Source organism: Pseudophryne corroboree, chromosome 6 (genome assembly GCF_028390025.1).
Source record: "Pseudophryne corroboree isolate aPseCor3 chromosome 6, aPseCor3.hap2, whole genome shotgun sequence".
Lineage (NCBI taxonomy): Eukaryota > Metazoa > Chordata > Amphibia > Anura > Myobatrachidae > Pseudophryne > Pseudophryne corroboree.
In genome coordinates, this window is record NC_086449.1 from 808808916 (window position 1) to 808832354 (window position 23439).

The 23439-nt window shown below is 46.7% G+C and overlaps 1 protein-coding gene across 2 annotated transcripts in view; it reads right to left on the minus strand.

The window, feature by feature from the left end:
• The window catches only part of NUP205 (nucleoporin 205), a 136984-nt gene that overhangs the window by 95866 nt on the left and 17679 nt on the right, over positions 1 to 23439 (minus strand). For both annotated transcript variants that reach the window (XM_063929009.1, XM_063929008.1), the window contains exons 2-7: positions 8156 to 8298; positions 4428 to 4599; positions 2918 to 3062; positions 2026 to 2185; positions 1618 to 1846; positions 554 to 718 (exon numbers count right to left, since the gene is read on the minus strand). In XM_063929009.1, the coding sequence (XP_063785079.1) occupies positions 554 to 718; positions 1618 to 1846; positions 2026 to 2185; positions 2918 to 3062; positions 4428 to 4599; positions 8156 to 8298 (1014 nt within the window). The remainder of the gene's footprint in view (positions 1 to 553; positions 719 to 1617; positions 1847 to 2025; positions 2186 to 2917; positions 3063 to 4427; positions 4600 to 8155; positions 8299 to 23439) is intronic.

Consider the following 23439-nt stretch of genomic DNA (forward strand, 5'->3'; position numbering starts at 1 on the left):
TCCGCTTTATCTAGTGCATGGGTCTTCAACCTGCAGCACTCCAGCTACTGGGGAACTACACATCCCAGCACGCCCTGCCTCAGTTTTAGCATGCCTTAATAGCATAACTGTGACATGGCATGCTGGGATGTGTAGTTCCACAGCAGCTGGAGGGCCGCAGGTTGAAGACCCTTGATCTAGTGTATACCCAGCTGAAGTCTGTTGACACACACAAATAAATAACACCAAAAGGTCTCTATCAAGGTACAGGCAAAAACAGTAAGTTATAAGTAGACAGAATCAGGAGACGCACGAGAGACCGATCTTCCGTTCTGATCAGTTACTCAAACATTTACACACATATTTATATATTAAGAATCTATTTATTTCACGCATCTTCTTTATCACGTTACAACTTTCAGCATCTGAGTAATACTGTAGGTATCTTACTTAGCACTTCTATAGATCAAACGCACACAGTTCCGATGCCAAGGGCACGTACCGACCTATTTCCAAGCGTGATCAATGCATTATTTCCCAGCACACATTTACATGTTGTGATCCCATTTCATACCTGTGACTTCTGATAACTGGGAGATGCCCCTGAGGGCGAGCGCCCACGCCAGCCGCACCGTGGCTTGTAAGCCGGCTAACTTCCATGGCTGGGGGTCCTGCAGTCGGTGATGTATGGCTGCAACGTACTGTCTCTCCGTAAGCAGAGGGGTCTGCAGCAGTCGTTCTAGGGGTGAAGAAGTAACGAGATACAATTACAAGTCTATTATTCAATCGTAGCCTTCAAAATAATTGCAGGGACAATTATATATAGTAAAGCAGCGTGCAGGTACACATTCATTATAATACGGCTTGACGAAGCCAAAACAATAAAATAAATATATATTGAACACGTTCTATAGGTTCAACTCAATTGCGGCCCTGTGACTGACTCCGGTGGTTAACAGTAGCGGAACTTATTCAATGGAAATTAAGAATTACAGATCAGCCTAGAGTATACATACGATATAAAGTAAACGCTATTTTTATAAGGCTAGCTGAAAAGACACGAGAAACAGCGATTATAGTTTACAGGAAGTGACTATAGAAACAAAGTGTTTTTTGTTTTTTTTCAACATTCCAGCTTTACGTTTTCCTTTCATCCAATCAGGCGACACAGCACTACCGGGGTATAGATTTAAGCCAATGACAACACTTTACAACATCCAGTATGTTGTGTGCTCCTCCCCCTTTTATATCCCCATCCTGCAGGGATCTCTGTTCGTTTGCTGACAGGACGGAACTGGAGAGAATCAAAATATACGGTGCTACAACAACCCCAACCCCCCCCCCCAATCCCACATTATTGCCACTTACACTAGTGGAAAGCTCCAGTGGGCACAGAAAAAGACTGACGTTCCAGGTACACAATGGGTATTGAGGAAGAGGAGCAATAGCTATTGGAGGTCAATATTAAAAAAAGAGCGTAAGCACCAGTCACAGCATTCTATACCCCAAAGATCCAGTGACCCCCATGGTGAAAGAAACACCCGTACACATAAGAAAGTGCTAGAGAAGAAGTTGTGTGTATAACCAATGAAGAGTCAGCACAAGCTTCTGTGATTATATAGCGACGAGTCTTCTTACCATCTCTGTCCTCTGTTCCCAGTTCCAAATATCCTACATCAAAGCAGTATAGAACAGCCATAAGTAGGTAGAGGTTAACACTGTCCAATGTGCCGTCGGCTTCCACGGTGACCTTCTCCAGGTATCCAATCAGGAGAAGAGTATTATCCTTGTTCAGCGGGGATTGGCAGGCCCAGGAGTAGAGGCTTTCGGCCAGTGACTGCCGGCATTGCTTTATGAGGTCCGATACCTAGGACATATAGAGACAACACAATAATTACACACATTTACTCTCCAGTCATCAGACCATCATATATTCGCCTATATTACATAGTATATTAGCGGTGTGCGACAGGAAATACATTCTCATTGACACCAGTGTGATGACAACCCCCCCCCCCCCTCTCCTTTATATCCCAGCTCGCTTGCCTGTTTGCGATGCTCTTCATTGCCCAGTCCTCTATCTCTCTGAAGCTTAATAAATTCACTGTTGACATCAATTTGTGAGACCAAGGTGAGGATCTTCTGCGTCAGTCCACTTTCCATCAGACCGTCCGTAAAACGCGTCGTCATGGACACCACTTCTGGGCTGAGAACATGAAGAGATCACCTTGAACATATAGTTTGTAAAACAATACTCTATGTCTGGACTTTAAGAACAGTTTCATTGTGCTGCACAAGGAGAGGGCGGGATATGTGTCTGGTATGGTGTCATTATTTAGGGGCAGATTTAAGTAGCTGCAGGATTTGCCCGGAGGGCGTGAGCTGAAATAAGCAGCAATAGCTACTTTGGGGCTGCCCACGGTTTGGCGTGGTTCTCTGACTGAATATGTCCAGACATTTTAGCCAACAAAAAGGACCATCGACACTAACTAAATCTACCCCTAAGAGATGAATGTAAAAATAACCAGGCTATAGGATTCTGTGACGGTATTAACAAGTCATCCAGCAGAGCTTAAACTCTAGTACAGTTCCATTATGGTCTCTCTCTTCTCTTAGAAACATTTTATGTCCTCCAACAATGCAACAGCCTGGCTGAACGGCCTAATGTCACCTCTCTGGGAGTATTCCAAGGAACGGAATAATGACTAAGGGCAGGTAATACATGCAATAGACAAATCTAACTATGTTGTACTTAGCTTGTACAGTGGGAGAATATAAAAGTAGGTCTACCATATACCTTCCCAGTCCTAGTCGCCATTAAGAACACAACCTTTTCCAAAGGCGCTGTTAAGTTGTGCAAAACTTAGATGGTAGCTCTAAAATATTGAAATCAGAAAGCTCTACCAAATGACAACACAACATACAGCACTAACATTACCCGAGATCCATTGTGAATGTCTTGCCCTTCCGGGACTGGATGAGGGTACATAAGGAGTTGGCGATACACCTCTTCCCATCCCAGTATAACAGAACAGCGACCAGTCCACGCGTCAGACCGGGGAAATTAGGTTGTTGGTGTTCTCCTGAAACAAAAAAGATTTACCGGTAACTATAAGATGTTGGCGGCAGCAGGGGTCCACTTGCAGACCACCCTCTCTTCTGGGTTCTCAATAGACGTAAACACATTTCTGCAATTTAAATGCATTTGAAAATATTTATTATTCTGAAGAACGGCAGATAGGGAAATGAGAGAGGCGGGGCAATCGCGGAGAGATGGGCGTGGCCTGCAGGGAGATAGCTGTCAGATACACATGACGCTCACAAAACATATCTAGTAGCAATGCAGGAGTTTGGTGCTGAGGGGCACCATCTGAGGACCCAGAGTGGTACATGTAAATCCAGGGCCGCAAACCTCCAGCGACAAAACATACTATCAAATGGTAAGGAGTAGGGAGGCCAATCCCGGGCCGTTTTTTCAATCCCGGGATTTGGGATTGAAAAACGATCAATCCCGGGATTCCAGTAGGGATCAGTAAAGTAGGGTGTAGGGAGCAGCGCTGGAGGGTAGGTAGCGGTGCGGGAGGGTGTAGGTATCGGCGGGGAAGGGAGGGAGGGTGTAGGTAGCAGTGCAGGAGGGTGTAGGTAGCTGGGCGGGAGGGTGTAGGTAGCAGTGCAGGAGGGTGTAGGTAGCTGGGCGGGAGGGTGTAGGTAGCGGTGCGGAGGGTGTAGGTAGCGGTGCGGAGGGTGTAGGTAGCTGGGCGGGAGGGTGTAGGTAGCTGGGCGGGAGGGTGTACAGTAGGTAGCGGGGAGGGTTGGTAGCGTCGCGGGAGGGAGGCTGGGTGTAAGTAATAACACTTACTATTAGGTGGGCGCCAGCCATGGACACACTGAACGCGGCGGCATTTCAAATGAAGCGCCGACCGCCAGCCAACCAGAGCAGGCGGACCAGCAGCCAATCAGGGAAGCGGCCGCAGCAGTCGCACCTGATTGGCTGCCGCGGCAGCTTCCCTGATTGGCTGCCGGTCCGCCAGCTCTGATTGGCTGGCGGCCGGCGCCACATTTGAAGTGTCGCCGCGTTCAGCGTTCGTCTATGGCTGCCGCCCGCCTAAGTGTAAGTAGTATTACTTACACACACTCCCTCCCGCACATGCGCAGTGCAATCCCGTGAATCCCGGCATTTTTGGGCCCAAATCCCGGGATCCCGCCGATCCCGATCCCGGGATTGGCCTCCCTAGTAAGGAGGGAGATGTATCAAGCCTCCTGAAGAGGAAAAATGGGAGGTGCTACCCACACCCAATCATATTCTAGCTATCAATTTAAAGAATGCACTAGATAAATGACAGCTCAAATCTGATTGGTCGTTATGGGTGACGCCTTCTCTTGGTCCTCTTATAAAGTTTGATAACTCGCATCCAAAGATGGGGCGATATTTCATAACCAAGAAGCACCTGCAAGCAGCAGCTCCACCGCAGCCACCTCTCCGATATTGAACAAGTCGCTAAGAATGAAGGCTTCTTTGATGAGCATCTCTGGGAGGACCCGTGTCCCCTGCTGGCCTTTAATGGCGATCCCCTCCGTGCTGGCTTTCTGGATTTTTTCATGCTGTTGGACGCTCTTTGGCTGCAAGCAAAAACCACGCATTAAAAATAGCATTAGAAAACATATTGCGAAGATGGTCGTAAAAAAAAAAAAAAAAAAAAAAAAAAGGAAGGCATTTCTATCCCGTCTCCGACATGTGCCTCAGGAGCCGGGGTGCAAGCCTCGGGCCACTCCAGCGACGGACAGACCTCAAAGGACAGATTAGGATCACTCTGCGGGCACCAGGAACAGGGTAAGCATTCAGTAGGGATGGAGGGGCATAGCAGGAGGCGACCCGAGGTGCCTCAGCATCCCTACTCTAATTAATAACATAAGTTTAATAAATCCAGCTGCTACGAAAAACATCTCCAACGTGCACTTCAGAAAATTATTCTTATTATTTTAAATTGAGTGATACAGGTTTACCAGACAGCCTTAATTTAAGTAGGCAGTACAGATAATTACTCAAAGAAATGACCGAGCATCTTTCACAAAGCTTGGAATACGTTCTCTTATCATCTAACCTTAACTTGCCCTGAGCTAATTATCAAATATTTGTTTGTGTGTTACAGGTAAGCTCAGAGCCGTAACTACATTTTGGTGTCATGTGCTAGAGAGAGCACACCCCCCCCCCCCCACGCCCTTATTTTAATTAGGGAGTGGCCTTACAGGGAACACAATAGTACCAATTAAAACTACACCACAAAGCAGTGCCCCACCTATCTGTTACGCCAAACAGCAAAGCCCCTTATACGCGTTATGCCACACAGAAGAGCCCCTTATACACCCCACGCCACACAGTACAGTGATCGCGCTGATCCCAAAAAAAAAAGTGGGTCCCAGGGACCCCTCACTTTCAAAAATTGGGGTCCTACCGGTCCTTTTCTGGGTCCCATCGAAATGAAGGTTCTTATTAATCTTAATCTTGTTTGGACACTACAAAAGTGTTGCAAGGTGGGGGGGATGGGGTGATAGTGCTGCTGGGCTGTGTAGCATGCAGGACACCCTGCACCAGAGCTGTAACTAGACATTTTGGTGCCCTTTAGGTAGAAAGTGAATTGGTGTGCCACCTTACTAGATCGTAAAGTACAGGCAGTGCACGCCGATAGCGCCGCAAAATTTGAGGGGCGTGGCTTCATGGGGAAGGGGCGTGACCACATAATAGTGCCAATTCACATTACACCACACAGTAATGCCGCTTATACAGATTGCACCAGGTAGAACCTCCTATACACACTGCGCCAGGTAGAGCACGTTATACATATTGCACCAGGTACAGCATGTTATACACTTTGCTCCAGGTACAGCTCGCTATACACTTTGCTCCAAGTAGAGCACATTATACACATTGCACCAGGTAGAGCACTTTATACACATTGCACCAGGTACAGCATGTTATACACTTTGCTCCAGGTACAGCTCGCTATACACTTTGCTCCAAGTAGAGCACATTATACACATTGCACCAGGTAGAGCACTTTATACACATTGCGCCAGGCAGAGCACGTTATACACATTACGCTAGGTAGAGCACTTTATACACATTGCGCCCGTTAGAGCGCATTATTATACACATTGCGCCCAGTAGAGCACGTTATATACATTGCACCAGGTAGAGCACGTTATATACATTGCACCAGGTAGAACACTTAAGACACATTGCACCAGGTAAATCAAATATAAACATTGCACCAGGTAGAGCACGTTATACACAATGCGACCGGTAGAGCACGTTATACACAATGCGACCGGTAGAGCACGTTATACACAATGCACCAGGTAGAGCACGTTACACATATTGCGCCAGGCAGAGCACGTTACACACATTGCGCCAGGTAGAGCACGTTACACACATTGCGCCAGGTAGAGCACGTTATACACAATGCGCCAGGCAGAGCAAGTTATACACATTGCGCCAGGTAGAGCGCCGAGACACATTGCACTAGGTAGAGCACCGAGACACATTGCACTAGGTAGAGCACCGAGACACATTGCACCAGGTAGAGCACCGAGACACATTGCACCAGGTAGAGCACCGAGACACATTGCATCATACCCCGGGCACACACACAGCAGCTACCCACCACACACCCTGGACGCGCGCACACACACACACACACACACACACAGCATCTGCCCACCTTATACTCCGGACGCACACACACACACACACAGCATCTGCCCACCTTATACCCCGGACGCACACACAGCATCTGCCCACCTTATACCCCGGACGCACACACCGCATCTGCCTACCTTATACCCCGGACGCACACACACACACACACACACACAGCATCTGCCCACCTTATACCCCGTGCACACATACAGCATCTGACCATCTCATACCCCGGGCACACACACAGCATCTGACCACCTCATACCCCGGGCACACTCAGCAGCTGCCCACCTCATACTCCAGGCACACACACACACACACACACATCTGCCCACCTCATAATCCCCCCCCCTTATACCACGTGCACACCCCCAGTAATTGCCCCCCAACCCCCATACAACCAGGACACACAAGCAGTAATTTAACCTTCTCTCCTTATACCCCGTGCACAGACCCAGCAATTGCCCCCCCTCCCAAACAACTCGAAAAACACACAAGCAGTAATTGACCATCTCCCCTTGTACCCCAGGCACACACACACACTAACTGGCCCCCTCCACTTACACACCGCAACAGTGCAAGCACCTCCTCGCTGGCAGAGCCCATATGGCAGGCACGGCAAAAGCCGGCAGCCAGAAGTCCGTTTACAGCAACACGGAGACCGGGAGATGTACACCGCACACACACACACACACACACACACACTGGCCGGCGCTCAGAGCGGCTGTCAGGAGCGGCGGGGAAACTGACCTGCGGAGAGGCGGTGCGCTCAGTCTATGAGCACGGGAGCCGAAGCGGAGGCTTCAGGCAACAGCAAGTCTGTGATGAATCGGCGCCTCCGCGGTGCTCACCTTCTCCAGCCACAGTCACAGGCATCAATCACTCACTTAACAGGAAGTGATTGGCTGCTGCAGCAGAGCGCGTCCCCGGGGACTCGCCCATTTCCGAAAAGTGAGTCACCTTCCCTCAAAATCGGGTAAAATACGCGCTATAGCGCGTTTTTGCGATCACTGACAGTATCCCTTATATACGTTATGCCACATAGTAGTGCCCTTTATTCACCTTACACCACAGTAGAGCCCCTTTTTCACATTTGTCACACAGAACACAGTAGTACCCTTTATACATATTATGCCACAGAGCAATACCCTTTATACACACTATGCCACACAGTAGGGCCTTTACCTATCTGTTACTAAAGAGTGAACTGAGTCTAATGCCCAGCCACTCACCAGGGGATCAGGCCATTGTTTTCCTACCTTAGGGTGGATAAAGTAACCTGGGTCTAATGCCCGGAGTCGCTTTTACTTGAGTCACAGGCCATCTGCCTGCATAACATGCTCCATAGGTCTTTAGTTGATTCAAATAGCATTTCATCGTTCAAAAGACATTCATAATAAGAAAGACGATTTTTCAAATGAAATGTTATCTAACACCCCTAACAGCATACAACTCTTACAGAGAATGAAGAACACATACCGGATTTTTGAATAGGGAGATGAAGTCAGGTTTATGCTTCTTTAGCAGTATGTCCAACACATGAACGGCTTCTGGTTGTCTCTTCAGCAACGCGTTTAGCACTGTCTGCCAGAGGTCTTTGTACGGACCCCAGAGACTGGCTCCTGAAACAAATGCACAGTAAAACTTACAGTTTACCAGTTCATTAATATCTTGTATTTATCATTAAAATCTGGCGGCAATGGACAAACACAATGGCAAAGAAAGAACAATGATAAATACAGACATATCCACTGAAGCAGAAAGAGTTATGAACTCTACCTACAATAAGACGACAAAAGTAGCAACCCTACATTTCACTAAATTTTTTTAATAAAAAATGCTACAACTTAAAAAAAGATATAAAAGTGTAAACTAAGATGCACGATAAAGTGATAGTTTCCAGAACATACTGTTACAGTTCTTCCTGATTACTGACCTAACAAACAAAAAAACCCCGCTGTTTTTGGTTTAAACCTTTTTTTTTTTTTAAACCAATTTTTTTTTGCATTAACGTTTTAATGAAAAAAAAGTAATCCTGTTTGTTATAATACTGTGAAACATTGCTATGTATTAGAAACCTTGATCAACCATGTTTTAATGCTTTCTAACACTAACAATCCAAAGTTATTAGGCTTTGATATGATTTATTTAAAATAAAACCAATTTTAGACTAAATATAAATGAAAACATGCAAAAGTCCTTTTCAGAGAAACGCACAAACACAAAAAAAGTAGGCCTTAAGCAATACTATATGAATTGAAGTAAACATGAAGATTAAACCATGAGGTGTTTTTCTGTGTATTGCCTGTTTAATGTGTTGGTGTTGTTTACTCTTTAAGAATGTGAGTGTTAACTGTGGGTTTCTCCTGTCCTATGGTAATGTTGAGGGAGAAGCTTGATGCTAAACAGATTTAGCACCTCTCTTAGCTGATTCACCTCCCTATATCTTTGTTGTGTGTGATTTACTGCATTGGTTCAGCCTACTTAGGTGAAGACCACAAGCAACAAGAATGTGGAATAACACCAGCCCTTACAATAGGCTTTTTTAAAGAAGTCACGGTGTTATGCCTGTAGTCACAGCATATTGGTTTGTTTTTTTTTTAAAAACCATTTGGTTTAAACCAGCCAACCCTGGTTTATAATCACAAAACAGAATTAGGCTCGCCAAAACAAGTTACTGTTGCATCTTTTGGTGATACGGCCATTTATTTCTTGCTCCAAACGCATTTGGGCCGTGGTGTAGACTTTCACAGAAATATATCAGTGCTATTCTTACATTCAAGGAAATACAACATGATACACTTTACCATGCACTACAGAATCTTGAAAATATTTATTTAGATTTAACCCGACTCTAATAAACATTTATGCAAATATGCTGTCACTTATTTGGACAACGGAACAGCGAGTTCCATTTTGGGATGCACTAGGGATTATGGGGCTTATTCAGGTTTGTTAGTAAACCAAAAAAGCACACTAATGGGCAAAACTATGATGCACTGCAGGTGGGGCAGATGTAACATGTGCAGAGAGAGTTAGATTTGGGTGGGTTATATTGCGCATGGTAAATACTGGCTGCTTTATTTTTACACTGCAATTTAGACTTCAGTTTGAACACACCCCACCCAAAGCTAATGCGGCCCATACACTTATACGACATGGCATACAATGATGCCATTTCGATCACATCTGTGAGATCAACCACATGATTGCATGCACATATTGTCCACCATGCGACGCAATGTGCGGGCTCTCCGGTCGACTATAGCGTTGCATGGTCTTATGTGCTGCACTTAATATTTATCACATCGCAGTGCGATCGCATGTGTTTTTGATCGCAGTGCGATCGCATGTGTTTTTGTTCACACATGCGATATATCGCACTGCGATATGCACTCGGCGGCGGTGATGTGCCCATCATGTGATTACTATGCGATCTATCGCATGATAATCACTTTGGCAGTTCAGGTGCGATTTCATCACACCTGAACTGCCGGTGCGATGGCCGGGGGCGCGGCCACGCAAATTAGGGGGCGTGGCCATGCCTACGTCATTTTAGTGGGCGTGTGGCCCACAGACGCTACTGTAGAGGGCGTCTGTGGCCGGCGACTTCACTTTTCGGGGCGTGCCTAGCACCTCCGTCAGTGCTGGGCTTCCCCCAGCTCTCTCCCAATGCGTGAATGGATGCCGTGCGCATGCGCACACCATCTTTACACGCTGGGAGGGCAGGAAGCGGGCGGTTGTTCTAGCAGGGCGCCGCAAAAGGGACAGGGCGGGTTTTGCCTGCTAAAAAACTAAAACAGCCTAGAGTGAACACTAATAATGGAATCAAAAGGTAAACTTTATTGTAAAATCTGATCTCTGTACGGTTCCTAATTATTATAGCAAAATATTGATAAATTATTATTTTATTTTTTTTTAAAGCAACACCAGGTGCTGAAAAAGGTGGAAAGAAGTAGATTAAAGGAAAATTACAGGTTTAAACTTATTATATCAACTTGTCATCTGTACAATTAGAGCTATACCTCTTATATTTCATGTTCCTATGAGTCACAGACATGGATATAAATTCTGATAGGTCTGTGTAGACTCAAACACTGTATCTTGCTTCAGTAACCATAACCTTACTGCAGAGATAGTCACATGCGATAGAGGTCACTTAGGGACACCAGCAACAAACGTTGTGCCATTTTCTGGGAAGTTACGCTAGGCTGAATATATGCACACCTCATAGGCAGGGCCGGATTAAGCCTTGGAGGGGCCTGGAGCACTTAAGACTAGGGGGTCCGGGGTAAGGGGGGATGTATATTAGATTGTGCATACCTCCCAACATTACCCATTCCAGGAGGGACAAAATGCTCTCTACCTGGACTTCCCTCTTAATATATGATTTGACATCACTTGTGTTGAACCATTTAATTGATATGAACGGTATTTCAACAGATGGTGATTGCAATCATAAATTAAGATGGAAGTCCAGGTAAAGGGCATTTTACCCCTCCTGGAATGGGTCATGTTGGGGAGGTATTATATATTTATTAACAGTTTCTTATATAGCGCAGCATATTCCGTTGTGCATTACAATTAGAACAACAGTAATAGAACAAAACTGGGTAAAAAAAACAGATATAGAGGTAGGAAGGCCTTGCTCACACGCTTACAGGGAAATAGGCATTGATATACAAGGAAAGATGCTATCTATTGCATAATGGTCCACCATATTGCTAGGTATGGATTGTGTACATTAAAACCAATGGTGTATATTAGATTTAAACTAATAGTTTAATAATGCCTGGGTACTGTTTATAGCTCCACCTGATTGACAGACAACAATTTTATACAGTTTTCCTGTAGTGGAACAAAGACAACTTAAACAACCTTAACATACACAGAGAAATAAAATCTATAATTTATCTTGCTAGAATGCATTAGCAGCAGCCTCTGTACTACTTACACTCTGGGACAGGACTCAAGAGGAAGGAGGGAGGGAGGGGGAGAGAGAGAGAGAGAGAGAGAGAGAGAGAGAGAGAGAGAGAGAGAGAGAGAGAGAGAGAGAGAGAGAGAGAGAGAGAGAGAGAGAGAGAGAGAGAGAGAGAGAGAGAGAGAGAGTGTGTGTGTGTGTGTGTGTGTGTGTGTGTGTGTGTGTGTGTGTGTGTGTGTGTGTGTCTCTCTCTAGACCCAAATGTTCTAATTAGATAACAGGTTGCACAGGATCCAGACACCCAGACAGGGAAGTAGGTGTCTGGCTCCTGTGTAACCAGTTATCTATCTCGGGAAACCTCATACACCTGAGTGTCTGCCTGTTCTGCATACCGCCCGGCTCACATTTTGGCTGCCTGGTTCTGCTGCTGCACAATAGGGAGAGCTAGTGATGTCAGAGTGCTTTGGCCGGACGGGGGCCCTGACAGAGGGGGACCCAGGGTACGGTTTGCCCAGCGCCCTCCCTCCTCCCCTCTAATTTTTTTTTAAAGATTTTATACATAATTGTAGCCAAGAAGTTTACCTATTCAATTGCCGTAGAGAAAATTGAGACACAATTTCCATAGGAATTACGGAAACTTTTTCTCGCAGCCCTAAAGTCTGGGAAAAATCATAATTTTAAGGTAAATACGATAAGACTAGGTTCAGAACCCCTGGGCACTCCCTCTAGTGACTAATAAGGCAATTACAAGTTTCCAATTGACTTAATTAGTCCAATAATTACATGCCATTATTGGGTGTGAATAACAAACGACCTCAAATCACCCCTAAATCAACTTTTTCATTACTTTATACTAGAGATGAGCGGGTTCGGTTTCTCTGAATCCGAACCCGCCCGAACTTCATGGTTTTTTTCACGGGTCCGAGCAGACTCGGATCCTCCCGCCTTGCTCGGTTAACCCGAGCGCGCCCGAACGTCATCATGACGCTGTCGGATTCTCGCGAGACTCGGATTCTATATAAGGAGCCGCGCGTCGCCGCCATTTTCACACGTGCATTGAGATTGATAGGGAGAGGACGTGGCTGGCGTCCTCTCCATTTAGATTAGAAGAGAGAGAGAGAGAGAGAGATTGACCTGATTTACTGGAGCTTAGGAGTACTGTAGAAGTGTAGAGAGTGCAGAGTTTACTAGTGACTGACCACAGTGACCACCAGACAGTGCAGTTTTATTTAATATATCCGTTCTCTGCCTGAAAACGATACACACAGTGACTCAGTCACATACCATATCTGTGTGCACTGCTCAGCCCAGTGTGCTGCATCATCTATGTATATATATCTGACTGTGCTCAGCTCACACAGCTTATAATTGTGGGGGAGACTGGGGAGCACTGCAGTGCCAGTTATAGGTTATAGCAGGAGCCAGGAGTACATATTATATTAAAATTAAACAGTGCACACTTTTGCTGCAGGAGTGCCACTGCCAGTGTGACTGACCAGTGACCTGACCACACTGACCACCAGTATAGTTAGTAGTATACTATATTGTGATTGCCTGAAAAAGTTAAACACTCGTCGTGTGACTTCACTTGTGTGGTGTTTTTTTTTTTATTCTATAAAAAACTCATTCTGCTGACAGACAGTGTCCAGCAGGTCCGTCATTATATAATATATACCTGTCCGGCTGCAGTAGTGATATATATATATATATATTTTTTATATCATTATTTATCATCCAGTCGCAGCAGACACAGTACGGTAGTTCACGGCTGTAGCTACCTCTGTGTCGGCACTCGGCAGTCCATCCATAATTGTATACCACCTACCCGTGGTTTTTTTTTCTTTCTTCTTTATACATACATACTACTACATCTCTTTATCAACCAGTCTATATTAGCAGCAGACACAGTACAGTACGGTAGTCCACGGCTGTAGCTACCTCTGTGTCGGCACTCGGCAGTCCGTCCATAATTGTATACCACCTACCCGTGGTTTTTTTTTTTCTTCTTTATACATACATACTACTACATCTCTTTATCAACCAGTCTATATTAGCAGCAGACACAGTACAGTACGGTAGTTCACGGCTGTAGCTACCTCTGTGTCGGCACTCGGCAGTCCGTCCATAATTGTATACCACCTACCCGAGGTTTTTTTTTCTTTCTTCTTTATACATACATACTACTACATCTCTTTATCAACCAGTCTATATTAGCAGCAGACACAGTACAGTACGGTAGTTCACGGCTGTAGCTACCTCTGTGTCGGCACTCGGCAGTCCGTCCATAATTGTATACCACCTACCCGAGGTTTTTTTTTTTCTTTCTTCTTTATACATACATACTACTACATCTCTTTATCAACCAGTCTATATTAGCAGCAGACACAGTACAGTACGGTAGTTCACGGCTGTAGCTACCTCTGTGTCGGCACTCGGCAGTCCGTCCATAATTGTATACCACCTACCCGAGGTTTTTTTTTCTTTCTTCTTTATACATACATACATACATACTACTACTACATCTCTTTATCAACCAGTCTATATTAGCAGCAGACACAGTACAGTACGGTAGTCCACGGCTGTAGCTACCTCTGTGTCGGCACTCGGCAGTCCGTCCATAATTGTATACTAGTATCCATCCATCTCCATTGTTTACCTGAGGTGCCTTTTAGTTGTGCCTATTAAAATATGGAGAACAAAAATGTTGAGGTTCCAAAATTAGGGAAAGATCAAGATCCACTTCCACCTCGTGCTGAAGCTGCTGCCACTAGTCATGGCCGAGACGATGAAATGCCAGCAACGTCGTCTGCCAAGGCCGATGCCCAATGTCATAGTACAGAGCATGTCAAATCCAAAACACCAAATATCAGTAAAAAAAGGACTCCAAAACCTAAAATAAAATTGTCGGAGGAGAAGCGTAAACTTGCCAATATGCCATTTACCACACGGAGTGGCAAGGAACGGCTGAGGCCCTGGCCTATGTTCATGGCTAGTGGTTCAGCTTCACATGAGGATGGAGGCACTCAGCCTCTCGCTAGAAAAATGAAAAGACTCAAGCTGGCAAAAGCAGTAGCACCGCAAAGAACTGTGCGTTCTTCGAAATCCCAAATCCACAAGGAGAGTCCAATTGTGTCGGTTCCCAACACTGGACGTGAAGAGCATGCGCCTTCCACCATTTGCACGCCCCCTGCAAGTGCTGGAAGGAGCACCCGCAGTCCAGTTCCTGATAGTCAGATTGAAGATGTCAGTGTTGAAGTACACCAGGATGAGGAGGATATGGGTGTTGCTGGCGCTGGGGAGGAAATTGACCAGGAGGATTCTGATGGTGAGGTGGTTTGTTTAAGTCAGGCACCCGGGGAGACACCTGTTGTCCGTGGGAGGAATATGGCCGTTGACATGCCTGGTGAAAATACCAAAAAAATCAGCTCTTCGGTGTGGAGGAATTTCAACAGAAATGCGGACAACAGGTGTCAAGCCGTGTGTTCCCTTTGTCAAGCTGTAATAAGTAGGGGTAAGAACGTTAACCACCTCGGAACATCCTCCCTTATACGTCACCTGCAGCGCATTCATAATAAGTCAGTGACAAGTTCAAAAACTTTGGGTGACAGCGGAAGCAGTCCACTGACCAGTAAATCCCTTCCTCTTGTAACCAAGCTCACGCAAACCACCCCACCAACTCCCTCAGTGTCAATTTCCTCCTTCCCCAGGAATGCCAATAGTCCTGCAGGCCATGTCACTGGCAATTCTGACGAGTCCTCTCCTGCCTGGGATTCCTCCGATGCATCCTTGCGTGTAACGCCTACTGCTGCTGGCGCTGCTGTTGTTGCTGCTGGGAGTCGATGGTCATCCCAGAGGGGAAGTCGTAAGACCACTTGTACTACTTCCACCAAGCAATTGACTGTCCAACAGTCCTTTGCGAGGAAGATGAAATATCACAGCAGTCATCCTACTGCAAAGCGGATAACTGAGGCCTTGGCATCCTGGGTGGTGAGAAACGTGGTTCCGGTATCCATCATTACTGCAGAGCCAACTAGAGACTTGTTGGAGGTACTGTGTCCCCGGTACCAAATACCATCTAGGTTCCATTTCTCTAGGCAGGCGATACCGAAAATTTACACAGACCTCAGAAAAAGAGTCACCAGTGTCCTAAAAAATGCAGCTGTACCCAATGTCCACTTAACCACGGACATGTGGACAAGTGGAGCAGGGCAGGGTCAGGACTATATGACTGTGACAGCCCACTGGGTAGATGTATGGACTCCCGCCGCAAGAACAGCAGCGGCGGCACCAGTAGCAGCATCTCGCAAACGCCAACTCTTTCCTAGGCAGGCTACGCTTTGTATCACCGCCTTCCAGAATACGCACACAGCTGAAAACCTCTTACGGCAACTGAGGAAGATCATCGCGGAATGGCTTACCCCAATTGGACTCTCCTGTGGATTTGTGGCATCGGACAACGCCAGCAATATTGTGTGTGCATTAAATATGGGCAAATTCCAGCACGTCCCATGTTTTGCACATACCTTGAATTTGGTGGTGCAGAATTATTTAAAAAACGACAGGGGCGTGCAAGAGATGCTGTCGGTGGCCAGAAGAATTGCGGGACACTTTCGGCGTACAGGCACCACGTACAGAAGACTGGAGCACCACCAAAAACTACTGAACCTGCCCTGCCATCATCTGAAGCAAGAAGTGGTAACGAGGTGGAATTCAACCCTCTATATGCTTCAGAGGTTGGAGGAGCAGCAAAAGGCCATTCAAGCCTATACAACTGAGCACGATATAGGAGGTGGAATGCACCTGTCTCAAGCGCAGTGGAGAATGATTTCAACGTTGTGCAAGGTTCTGCTGCCCTTTGAACTTGCCACACGTGAAGTCAGTTCAGACACTGCCAGCCTGAGTCAGGTCATTCCCCTCATCAGGCTTTTGCAGAAGAAGCTGGAGACATTGAAGGAGGAGCTAACACGGAGCGATTCCGCTAGGCATGTGGGACTTGTGGATGGAGCCCTTAATTCGCTTAACAAGGATTCACGGGTGGTCAATCTGTTGAAATCAGAGCACTACATTTTGGCCACCATGCTCGATCCTAGATTTAAAGCCTACCTTGGATCTCTCTTTCCGGCAGACACAAGTCTGCTGGGGTTGAAAGACCTGCTGGTGAGAAAATTGTCAAGTCAAGCGGAACGCGACCTGTCAACATCTCCTCCTTCACATTCTCCCGCAACTGGGGGTGCGAGGAAAAGGCTCAGAATTCCGAGCCCACCCGCTGGCGGTGATGCAGGGCAGTCTGGAGCGACTGCTGATGCTGACATCTGGTCCGGACTGAAGGACCTGACAACGATTACAGACATGTCGTCTACTGTCACTGCATATGATTCTCTCACCATTGAAAGAATGGTGGAGGATTATATGAGTGACCGCATCCAAGTAGGCACGTCACACAGTCCATACTTATACTGGCAGGAAAAAGAGGCAATTTGGAGGCCATTGCACAAACTGGCTTTATTCTACCTAAGTTGCCCTCCCACAAGTGTGTACTCCGAAAGAGTGTTTAGTGCCGCCGCTCACCTTGTCAGCAATCGGCGTACGAGGTTACATCCAGAAAATGTGGAGAAGATGATGTTCATTAAAATGAATTATAATCAATTCCTCCGCGGAGACATTGACCAGCAGCAATTGCCTCCACAAAGTACACAGGGAGCTGAGATGGTGGATTCCAGTGGGGACGAATTGATAATCTGTGAGGAGGGGGATGTACACGGTGATATATCGGAGGATGATGATGAGGTGGACATCTTGCCTCTGTAGAGCCAGTTTGTGCAAGGAGAGATTAATTGCTTCTTTTTTGGGGGGGGTCCAAACCAACCCGTCATATCAGTCACAGTCGTGTGGCAGACCCTGTCACTGAAATGATGGGTTGGTTAAAGTGTGCATGTCCTGTTTTGTTTATACAACATAAGGGTGGGTGGGAGGGCCCAAGGACAATTCCATCTTGCACCTCTTTTTTCTTTTATTTTTCTTTGCGTCATGTGCTGTTTGGGGAGGGTTTTTTGGAAGGGACATCCTGCGTGACACTGCAGTGCCACTCCTAAATGGGCCCGGTGTTTGTGTCGGCCACTAGGGTCGCTTATCTTACTCACACAGTCAGCTACCTCATTGCGCCTCTTTTTTTCTTTGCGTCATGTGCTGTTTGGGGAGTGTTTTTTGGAAGGGCCATCCTGCGTGACACTGCAGTGCCACTCCTAGATGGGCCCGGTGTTTGTGTCGGCCACTAGGGTCGCTAATCTTACTCACACAGCTACCTCATTGCGCCTCTTTTTTTCTTTGCGTCATGTGCTGTTTGGGGAGGTTTTTTTGGAAGGGACATCCTGCGTGACACTGCAGTGCCACTCCTAAATGGGCCCGGTGTTTGTGTCGGCCACTACGGTCGCTAATCTTACTCACACAGCTACCTCATTGCGCCTCTTTTTTTCTTTGCGTCATGTGCTGTTTGGGGAGGGTTTTTTGGAAGGGACATCCTGCGTGACACTGCAGTGCCACTCCTAGATGGGCCAGGTGTTTGTGTCGGCCACTAGGGTCGCTTAGCTTAGTCATCCAGCGACCTCGGTGCAAATTTTAGGACTAAAAATAATATTGTGAGGTGTGAGGTATTCAGAATAGACTGAAAATGAGTGGAAATTATGGTTTTTGAGGTTAATAATAATATGGGATCAAAATGACCCCCAAATTCTATGATTTAAGCAGTTTTTTAGGGTTTTTTGAAAAAAACACCCGAATCCAAAACACGCCCGAATCCGACAAAAAAAATTCGGTGAGGTTTTGCCAAAACGCGGTCGAACCCAAAACACGGCCGCGGAACCGAACCCAAAACCAAAACACAAAACCCGAAAAATTTCAGGCGCTCATCTCTACTTTATACACCACGAATTCAAAGTATTTTTTAAATGAAACATTTTTTTCATATCTTAGTGTATTTCTAATGGCCTGAAATGACCCCGGTTTATACTGAAATTAAAAACTTTTTTAGCAGCTATTTTATAGAGCAAAATCTTTGAGACAATAATAAACATATTTACTCTAATGGTGTGTACACACGGTGAGATCCTTGCTATGCCCGATTTTCACTTTGCGATTTCCCCTGAACTCCCCGGAGCTCAGCACCACCGATTTTGACTAACTTTTCTTGAGATATGGACTGTGTGTGCTTTGTGTACACACTATGAGATAAATCTGTAAGATTTTGGCTATATGGTCAAAATCTTATGAAAAGTTAGTGCATATCTCAAGGTGTTAGGCAGCTTGCGATACAGATTCGACCCCGATACGCGCTCCCGTGGGGTCGGTATCGTAAGGCTAGATAGACTGTGCAGGCAAGTCAATCTTGACTATCTAGTGCAGCGGTGGCCAACCTGCGGCTCTCGAGCCGCATGCAACTCTTTTATCCTCCGCATGCGGCTCGATCCGCTCCCGGCCACCGCTGCCCGACACAGCCTGGAAGGCTTCTTGGTCTCCTCCGGCGGTGGTGATCATCTCAATTCAGTGCCGGCCCATGAGCCAATCAGGGCTCACGGTCCGGCAGCTAAGGGTCCCGATTGGCTGCCGGACCGTGAGCTCTGATTGGCTCACGACCCGGCGCGAACTGAAGATAGTCACCGCCGGCGCCGCTGGAGAGTAAGGCTGAGGAGCAGACCCTCCTCCCCTCATATGCAGCAGCGTGGTGAGCAGTTCATGGGGGGGGGGGGGGAGCGCACTGTGGGGGCATATCTGGCACTACAGGGACATATGTGGCTGGCACTGGAGGCCTATCTGGCACTGCAGGGACATATGTAGCTGGTACTGAGGGCATATCTGGCACTGCAGGGACATATGTAGCTGGCACGGGGGGCATATCTGGCACTGCAGGGACATATGTGGCTGGCACTGAGGGCATATCTGGCACTGGGGGCATATATGTATATAGCACTGGGGGTATATCTGGCATCATGTGTATTACTGGCACTGTGTGGTATATCTGGCACTGTGGGGGCACATATGTATCTGGCACTGTGGGGGAGGCACATATGTATCTGGCACTGTGGAGGCATATATTTATCTAGCACTGTGGGGGGCATACATGTATCTGGCACTGTGGAGGCACCCATTTGGCGTTTTGATATGTATGTGGCACTGTACTGGGGCATTATATGTATGTGGCACTGTACAACATGACTAAAAACGGGGTTATGACACAAGGTCACACTCCTACAAACGTCATACCGAAAGGTGTGCGCACAAAAATGGGGTGTGGCTTGATAGTGGCTCTTCCCCTTGACTACACATCTTTTCTGGCTCTTTGCCTCTGACTGGTTGGCCACTACTGATCTAGCGTACAATCTAGTACAAAGTATAGTCAAAATAGTCACTTAGTCAAAATCGTACGTAGACAAAATCTCAAGCACAGAGTCAAAATCTGTACAATCTGTGCTACCTGGGCTCTGGGGGAGTTCAAGGGAATTCGCATAGTGAAAATCGAACATAGCAGTGATCTGACCGTGTGTACACAAGATTTTGGCTTATGTGAGATTTTGGCTTATGTGAGATGTCATTGACATGCGAAATGAACTAGATAGTACACCGATTTAGCAAGGATTGATTTCCCTGCACAGTCTATCTTTTCTTGCGATACCGACCTGGCGGGACCGCGCATTGGGATAGCAAGTGGCATATGGTGTAGGCTGTGCAAAGCCGTTTTGGCTGTGCATTTATGATCTAAGCGTGCATTTTTATCAAAGCGTGATAAAATTGACACACAACTGCAGCGTTCCAACAGCGTTCAAACGAAGTGAAAAAGAAGGAAAACAGAAGCACACCAATCTAACAAAACAAAGAAACCAGAGGAACTAATAACAAATGTGAGTCACTTACTCTTCAGACCACTCACCTCCTGATTGTTGCATCTGATTAAATAGCACGGAACTACCTTACTTGGACATTTCATAAACCATCCATTTTACCAACAAATGCTTGTATCTATATTATTGGAATTCTGTTTTTCATGCACAGCTGCACCAATGCAATCTTACCTACAAACACCTAAAAAATCTTACAGAACCACCATTGCTTCTTAAACCTCACAATCTTTTCATTACATACGGTCCAAATACATTTCAACACCCACTTTATCTACGCTTCTGATTCATTTCATACTAAAACTACACCCATTGAGCCGACACTGCTTTTCTCATCTGCATTTCTTCAACTCTGAATTCCTTACTGTCTCCTCTCCTACTTCCACTTTCCCTCAACCTATTTACCTACTACACACTATGTCAAGGCTTTCTTATACTCCCCACATTACTCAGTGTCTACCTAATCATGCGTCTTTATCCTTCCCCCCTCGTCTCCTACACCTCCTCCTCTCTCCCCTCCTCTGTCTCCCCTCCATCTCTCTGTATTCTTTCCCCTCCATTCCTGTTACCCCACTTTCACTCACGTCTACCCCATGGTCCTGCTACCCCACAACTCAGCCCTGCTCCCTCTCTCCCTTCCCTGTCACCTCCCCATATCCCCATCCACATCACACTGACCTCCCTCCCTGCCCACCTCCTGCAGTTTCCCCTCCTAGCTCAGGCACCCGTACCATCACTACTCTCTCATCATCCCTGCCCTCAAAGTTAATCTCTCCTCATCGCTACAGCAACCCTGATCATCTCATTCACATCTCTCCCACACACTCATACCCCCTATCCTGTGCCCTCTGGAATGCCAGATCTGTTTGTAACAAACTGGTCCCCACTCATGACCTTTTCATTTCCAACTCCCTGCACCTACTAACCATTACTGAAACTTGGATTACGCCCTCTGACACTACTTCTGCTGCTGCTCTCTCTGCTGGGGGCCTCGCATTCACACACACACCCTGACCTGGGGGTCGCCATGGGGGTGGTGTTGGGGTCCTTTTACCTTCTAGTTACTCCTACCAACTCATACCACCAGAACCATCCCTTATATTCTCTACATTTGAGGTCCACGCCATACGCCTCTTCCAACCAGTCCATCTTAGAGTAGCTGTCATTTACCGCCCCCCTGGCGTTGCTTCCAAATTCATCGACAACTTTGCTTCCTGGCTTCCTCACTTCCTCTCTTCTGACATTCCTTCCATTATCCTAGGCGATTTCAACATCCCTATTGACATCCCCACACAATCCCCTGCCTCTAAACTCCTTAACCTCACCTCTTCACTTGGTCTCTCCCAGTGGACCTCCTCACCCTCCCATGTGAATGGGAGCTCACTGATCTGGTCTTCACTCACCGCTGTGATATTTCTGATTTTTCCAATTCCCCATTTCCCCTCTCTGACCACCACCTGCTCTCCTTTAACCTATCTCTCCAGTCTTCCCCATCTCTACCTCCCAAGGCTACCATCACTAAGCGTAACATTGAGGCTATTGACACCACATTCCTTTCCTCCCTGTTTGACTCACTTCTCTCTCTTATTCTCTCTCTCTCTCATGCCCTGAACAAGCCACTTCCACATACAATGTATCCCTTACTTCTGCTCTTGACTCTGTTGCTCCACCAACCACTATTCACCCTCGCAAATTAACACCTCAACCCTGGCACACCAAATGCACCAGATATCTGCAAAAATGCTCACGTACTGCAGAGCGACACTGGAGGAAATCACGCTCTAAGGCAGACTTCCTCCATTTCAAACTTATGCTCTCATCCTTCAGTGCTGCCCTATCTCTTGCTAAACAGTCATACTTCAAGAACCTCATCTCCTCCCAGTCTTCCAAACCCCGCCGCCTCTTTGCCACTCTCAACTCACTCCTCTGCCCACCTCCACCTCGTCTCCCTTCCTCACTCTCTGCTCTTGACTTTGCCACTTACTTCACATCCAAAATTGACTCCATACGTAAGGACATCACATCACACCAGACCATCAGTAGCCAGCCTTCTCCAATCCCTTACCAACCCTCCCCATCCCTCGCACCAACTCTGACATCTTTCTCCCATGCAACTGGAGAGGAAGTCATGGCCCTCATTCGTTCCTGTCCCCTCACCACTTGACCCTATCCCCTCCCGCCTCCTCCGCTACCTCTCTCCTTCTGCTTGTTCCCACCTTCTCAATCTCTCCATCTCATCAGGCACTGTCCCCTCTGCCTTCAAACATGCACTCATCTCTCCTATTCTTAAAAAACCTACCCTTGATCCAAACACTCTCTCCAACTACCGACCCATCTCTCTCCTCCCTTTTGCCTCCAAACTCCTTGAGCGTATTGTCTACAACCGCCTTACTTCCTTTCTTTCCTCACACTCACTACTTGACCCATTCCAGTCTGGCTTCCATCCTCTCCACTCCACTGAAACTGCCCTTACAAAAGTATGCAATGACCTCCATGCTGCTAAATCTAAGGGACACTACTCTCTACTTATTCTACTTGATCTCTCTGCTGCTTTTGACACTGGGGACCATCCTCTCCTACTGCAAATCCTTCACTCCATTGGTCTGCGTGACACTGCCCTCTCTTGGTTGTCTTCCTAACTCTCTGACCGTTCATTCTCTGTCTCTTCTCATGAATCCACCTCCCCCTCACTTCCACTAACTGTAGGTGTACCCCAAGGTTCTGTCCTTGGTCCTCTCCTCTTCTCTCTCTATACGTCCTCACTAGGTAAGCTCATTAGTTCTTTTGGTTTCCAATATCATCTCTATGCTGATGACACCCAAATCTATCTTTCCTCTCCAGACCTCTCCCCTGCTCTCCTCACTCGTATCTCCAACTGTCTCTCTGCTACCTCTTCCTGGATGTCCCAGCGCTTTCTTAAACTTAACATGTCTAAGACCGAACTGATCAACTTT